This window comes from Sparus aurata, chromosome 6, assembly GCF_900880675.1.
Source record: "Sparus aurata chromosome 6, fSpaAur1.1, whole genome shotgun sequence".
Taxonomy (NCBI): Eukaryota; Metazoa; Chordata; class Actinopteri; order Spariformes; family Sparidae; genus Sparus; species Sparus aurata.
In genome coordinates, this window is record NC_044192.1 from 33535917 (window position 1) to 33542754 (window position 6838).

Here is a 6838-nt window from a genome sequence, read left to right on the forward strand (position 1 = left end):
AATCCGACTTGGAAGAGTGAAAACCTAAGCAGGTGGAAGCTGCAGTGGAGCAGAAGCTGACAGCAGCAACACAAGATGTTATAGACTGAATAAAGGTGTTAGAACTGATGTACAGAGATTAGTGACAAGTGAGATGTGTTGAGCAGTGTTGGACAAGCTACTTGGAAAGTGTAGTGAGCTAAGTTACCAGTTACCCTACATTAATTTAAGCTTCACTACACTGAAGCTACCCCCCAGAGACATGTAGCAAACTAAGCTACAGCAACATGGCAAAAGTAGTTTAACTACATCAAAGCTATTTTTAAATTATGTATATTGGAACAACTTTAGCATATTAACATAATTAAACAGTGTACACTCGGTAGATTATAGTTACAGTTTTATGTTCTCTAGTCCGCGTTCTAGTTTCAGCTTTTATTTTTATATTTTGTATTTGAGTTAGTCTATTTAGTTATTGTATATAATTCAGCCCTTAATTGTATTTGTTTCTTTTACCTACCTCATTGTTTTTATATTTGATTAATGTCAAGTGGCTCTAACACTTTAATTTCCCTTTGGGATTAATAAGTACTCTCCATCTACCAGTATCCTACGGAGCCCCTTAAGGGACATGGGGGAAAAAAAAAATGATGGGTGAAAAAAAAAAAAAAAGATGTCATTTTTGCGGGATCTCGCAAAGGTTTTGCGAGATCTCGCAAAGGTTTTGCGAGATCTCGCAAAAAGTTTTGCGGGATCGGGATCCCGCAAAAGCTGCAACACTGCTGGTCGTTCGGTAAAGTTGGAAAGATATTCACAGATTCGAACTTCAATGGATGATCAATAAATCTGAAGTGAAACGTTTTTCAAACACAAATGATGCCTCTGTCCCACCATAATAGCATAGACTATGAGCTACAAGGACCAAAACCCCGATTTTGTACTAAAATAAGCCGTCCTCCGAGCTCGACGGACAACACCGATCTCTATGCGCAGCCGGCAGCCGGGCGAGTGCGCAGGGAACGGCCGTAAGCGGTCATTTGGACCGCTGGATTTACACCCTATATGTCTCATATAAATACCCAACTGAGTGATGAATGCATGCATTGTGTCATGATATTTTTTTAAAAAACGAAATAACACCAAAGTGTACATTTTAACTAGTTTAATTATACATTAATCGATATCATAGTAAACCGTAATTATTGCACAAGGCTTTAATAGAGAAAACCCAGAACAAGAAAAAACAATTAAAAGTAATTATTTGATTATGAAGCATTTTATTTTAACACTTAATATATAATAAAATAAATAATGATAATCGAAAAAGCTGGAAACGAGCTGATCTAAAACAAAAACAAAAAAAAAGAGCCGTTTCGATCACTTTGAGCACTCCTTGAACAAGATGCGGGCATTGATCCCAGCCAGGTCGAGGAGGATGATCGCAACTGGCCATCTTCGCTGACACGGACACGGAGGCAGTGCCGGTCCGCTGCAAACGGAACCAAACACCGGACACTTGAAATGCCACAAGCCCGTGTGTAACTGTACGAGAGGGGAGGTAATGTGCGGAGATGTGACCAGTGATCACTACGGCTCTTTGTTTGTTTTAGATCAGCTCGTTTCCAGCTTTTTCGATAATTATTTTACTATTATTGTTTTATTATATATTAAGTGTTAAAATAAAATGTTTCATAGTCAAGTAAGTTACTTTTAGTTGTTAATTTTCTATGTGTTTCTCTATTAAAATCTTGTGTAAATATGCAATGATTACAGTTTACTATGTGCGATGATGTGAATATTGATAAATGTATAATTAAACTTCTTAACGTGTTAATTTTGGAGTTATTTCGTTTTTGTTTTTTTGTTTTTTTAAATATCATGACACATGAATGCATTCATCACTCAGTTGGGTATTTACATGACAGATTATAGAGTTTAAATCTAGCGGTCCAAATGACAGCTTACGGCCGCTCTAGTAGTTTTGAATTCTGGCCCTTCTGAAGTCCAGCTGACACTTTGGTCACAGGGGATCCGCTATAGCCTATATACAGTAGGCGGCGGCTCTTACGTTTGTGGAAAATGTATTACATTTGTGGGTTTATAACATTAAATGCTGCAGATTTTTATTACGTTTGTGGGTTTATTGACGATGTTAAATGACGATATTTGTCTCTTATTACCTACAAAGCCTCCTGCAGGCCTGATGCAGATAGTCAATGAAGCCAAGAAATTATAATAAGGAATGTTCTACCTGCTCTTATAGCCTATGCACACAGCACAGGTCTTATTATAGGCTGTAATATATAAAAAATACTCAATAGGCCTATAGTGAGGGAAAATTAGCTTTATTTGTGATTAAAATATGACGATGAGGACCCAACGATTGGCCTTCCTTTCCTTCTCAAACTATGTTGAAATTGCATCATTAAACAGCCCAGTTTTCAAAATTTTCGAAATTTCCCCGGACCCCTTAAAAAAAGACTCTCTGCGCAGTGATGCCGGTATCTGACCACTTTTTTCATTAACGAGTAATCTAACACGTCAACATTTACAAACTAGAAATCAGATTAAAGTTACTTATCATTATTTCTGTCATTTTCCTTAGTAAAAATATATAGTTCTGCTTTCTTCCTGACTCGGGGAGTGATGTCACGTGTGCCACAATTCACGTTTTCAGCATGAGCACAACTCACGTGTAACACCACGCAGCGATACAAACACAAACAACAATGAAGGGAGGAGAGAGATGCGCATTTTCTAGCTGGAAATATAGTCATTATTTTGAGTTCCTGTCAGCTAAAGATGAGAATTGTCTTTGCGAGATCTCGCAAAGGTTTTGCAAGATCTCGCAAAGGTTTTGCAAGATCTCGCAAAGGTTTTGCGAGATCTTGCAAAAAATCTTTGCGAGATCCTGCAAAACGTTTGCGAGATCTCGCAAAACGTTTGCGAGATCTCACAAAACCTTTGCGAGATCCCGCAAAAATGACATCTTTTTTTTTTTTCACCCATCATTTTTTTTTTTCCTCCATGTCCCTTAAGGGGCTCCGTAGTATCCCATATAACTGGCAGTTTCAAAAGTGTTATTTTTTATTAGGCCCACTCTAGTAACTATATCTAAATACATTTTAAGCTAATAATTTTGACTAACCACCATACCTTGATTTTGTAGAAATTGCATTTTTTTTGTACCCTCTGCTGGTTAAAAATCACATCAAGGATCAGGATCATCAAAATCAGTAATCATTCTGATTAATGTAAACTTTTCAAATGTTTCTCTGTTCCCTCAATTTCCCACCTCTTACCTCCTATATGTAACGTTACTGTATTTGTTTATAATTAATATAAGTTTGTCTGTTTGTCTCGGGATCAATTAGTCTCCATCCTCCTCATCCTCTGCCATCTTTCCATCAAGTAATGTAACTCACTCAGGCTCACCTGTCTGTATTCCCCTGCAGCAGAGACGTTGTAGTCATCAGCCCAAGGATTGGTTGTGATGTCACTGTCATGTGGAAGTGCTTCTGTCGGCTCCACATACACGGCCATGTATGGCGGTGGCGTCACTGACTGATCCTTTTATTTCAGACTGCAGCAGAAAGCTCCGCTGCGCTGAGCTTCTACTTGGTCAATAAAGAGCTAAGCTACTGAAAAGCTATTTGATTCAGAAAACAGCAATGCTACCACAATGCGACTGAGAAATGTAGTGAAACTAGTAACGCCGCTACTTGTAGCTACTTGTAGCGACGTTACTGCCCAACACTGGTTTTGAGGCATGAGTTAATAGCCCCATTCACACTGCCGTTTGCATGCGAGGATCCTGCGCCAATTCTCTGCACCCTCCTCTGTGGAGAGTGGGGAAATTTCACTCCAGCGCTGATCCGCCTCTGGAGGTAGTATCAGGGCTGCATTATTGGTGAGCCATCCCAGTGTGAACTGATAATCCGGAGGCGCGGAGAGGGGGCATGTCGGTCGTGCAGTCTGATAACTGCACAGGTCCTTCGCTCAACTAAATACAGAGAAATGCCCCACAAAGCAACGTTACAGGACTAAACAACAGTAACGTAGAAACTGTAACTGTCTTTGGCAACTTATATGAGGAAAAAAAATACCGCAGCTGTACGTGGAGAAGCGTCTAGCAAAAACTTTAACTCACTGAGAGTTTGTGATAAAAATAAATCACAGCGACCATGTCAGCCCTCCTGACCGAGACTTCAGAGAACTTTCCCCCAGAAAACGGCCTCTGTCCCTGCCAGTGAGGGAGACAGACAGCGTCCTGTTTACTGATGGTGATTATGTAATTATGTAATTTAGTGCGAAAAACTTAACTTTGTCACTTTCCAGGATGTTTGGTGGGTCAGTATCTCAATCACTTCGCATTATAACAGCATCCATATGATTATAAACTGTCCGCGGGTTTAGATTGACAGGGGGAACACCTGGGAAACACCGACGTCATCAACATGACGTGTACCGTCACGTCTCTTTCTGTGTGAATTACACGGCGGTAAGGCGGAGATGTTTCACTCTGTGTCAATCACCATTGGCGGAGAATTGGCGAACCACCGCTCAGGATATAATGCAGAGACGCTGTGTAAAAAGGGCTACTGACTCCTTTTGTTACATAACGACAGGAGCTGAATCTGAACAGCCTGTAGGAGCTCTGTTTTACCAGTGGGTGGTCTGCAGAGACCATGCCGGAATCGTTTGCTTTCCTCATTCTGGGAATTGGCAGGCTCAGGGAGAACCAGCTTATATATGTAGGGACCAGAGAAAACATGTTTTTCATAATATGGGACCTTTAAGTAGCTTTAATATTTTTTTTCACATTAGTTTATGGGTTGCTAAATATGTTGTCCTATCTTGAAATATGACTTGATATCCCTCCAGATTTTCTTTAACAAATGTCTTTACATTTGCTGATCAATTGGGAAGAAGTGAAATGATGATGACTTGTCAGATAACATACTTTCATATGACTTGCATCCTGGAACACAGTAGTACCCCACTGTCCTTTTGATAACAACATTTGATCGTCCCACCAAAGCGCCAGCCTCTAGGGCTGAGGGATGAGGCCAATGGGGAAGTACAAAAAACTGCAATTCCTTGAATTGCCACTAGAGGTTGGCTCCAAAAGTGAGTCAATCCCGATAAGAGCCCCTGCAAAAATGACTGTTTACAGCCTGGTTCAGAAGACAGTTTGGGTATATTTAGTTCATTTATACTTTCATGACAACTGCAAGGGGGATTCATTTTTATGTAACTCACTCATTTAAATTATAAGTGTTAATTCAGATATCAGACACATATATCTTTCGGTGCGGTAAATTGGACTAAAAGACCAGTGAGGGGCGACAGAGGCCAGTGTTTTGGATGAACCAGCAACTCTGTTAGGTCAACCAGCAGACAGCAGCTGGAGCCGGCTAGCTCTGGAGGAGGCAGCTAGAGCGCAGAGCTTTTTGGAGGAAAACTCGAGAGTTGAGGGGAGTGCAAATTACTGTTTTAAACAACTCCACCTCACTTGTTGTTACTTGAATATATCCATGCCTTGTGAAATGTATTTTAAATTAGTTAGAAAAAGACTAGCTGAACACACTAGGTTCATCTCTGCATTGTAAGTCATCCTAATGAATACTGTTTACTTTTCAGATTCATCTAAAAACACAGAAATGCAAGAGAAGCCCCGCACAGGAAGCTCCTGATCTCAGTCTGTGACAGGCCGACCTGAAGACACAGATGACCAAGTGGATCTGCTGCAGTCACTGTCAAAACCCTTTCTAAGGCTACAGCTTCGTACCTTATTGTCTGAATTGGAGATTTCTTTCGGAACTTTTTGCTGGACATAAAGAGAAGTCTATTCTCAAGCCTGATGATCAACATGCAGCTCAATGGATGAATGGTGTGCGACTTGATTTACTGTTTGGCACAATCATCTCTTGCAGCACATTATAGCGTTACTAGAAAGAGAATTTAATGATTAAATATTGCCTTTTTATGTGAGTGAATGGACTGTGGTGGGTTTGTGAGGTCTGCTCTGTAACACCTGCAACATAATTGGTTGCTGCTGTTAATATGTCTCATATGAATCTGTGTATACACTACTGTTGTGGTTTTCTGCTGACTGCATGGGCATTACTGTAATAACACATGATGTAATGACAGAATACAGACGTTGTTAGTTAGAGATCTTTAATTATTGGTCTCACCTATCTCTTCCATTATAAACACATCCTCTACACCTCTCACACATCAATACGCCACTTAAGACAAGTAGCTTGTAAACATTTGAAAAAGCATCAAACAAATAGAAAACTGGACAGAACAAAGCAAGAACTGCGTGTCATTTCTTTTTAACATGAGATTTTACATTTCAAGGTAAGTTGAAGGAAAAACATCATCAGAAGATAAAAATGAAGACATATGCAAATGATAAGTCCTATAAGACTTAATGGAGGAAAGTCTTTTTAAATGGGTTCTGGGGTTATAATCCAGCTATTTTACATTTTTTCATCAAAGTTACTGCAAAAATGCAATATAAACTTCCAATTCTATTGGGCTGTTATAAATTCAAATAAATAAATATTGTATGGTTGTGCCTAATCACAAAGTATTGTAAATTGTTTGATATATATTGTAAAATATTAGATTTATCGTATAAAATACGAAGTGCATAATTTTATCCTCCCTTTGGGAAAATATACATTTCTTAGTAAGCAAACGTCACCAACATTTCATTAAAGAGGAAATCTGAGTCATAGAAAAGTGACAGAATCCAATACTACAGGAACCCCAAAAGTTTAAGTGCAAACGTTCCATCACAACATCTGCTTGTACGATATCAACACTATATCAAAACACTTTACAT

The 6838-nt window shown here is 39.3% G+C and overlaps 1 protein-coding gene across 1 annotated transcript in view; it reads left to right on the plus strand.

Moving 5' to 3' along the window:
• mfsd4aa (major facilitator superfamily domain containing 4Aa) overlaps window positions 1-6352 on the plus strand; it is a 29334-nt gene extending 22982 nt beyond the window's left edge. Inside the window, exon 10 of the mRNA XM_030420293.1 lies at window positions 5623-6352. Coding sequence (XP_030276153.1) covers window positions 5623-5675 — 53 coding nt within the window. The 3' untranslated portion in view covers window positions 5676-6352. The remainder of the gene's footprint in view (window positions 1-5622) is intronic.
• Window positions 6353-6838: the final 486 nt, after the last annotated feature.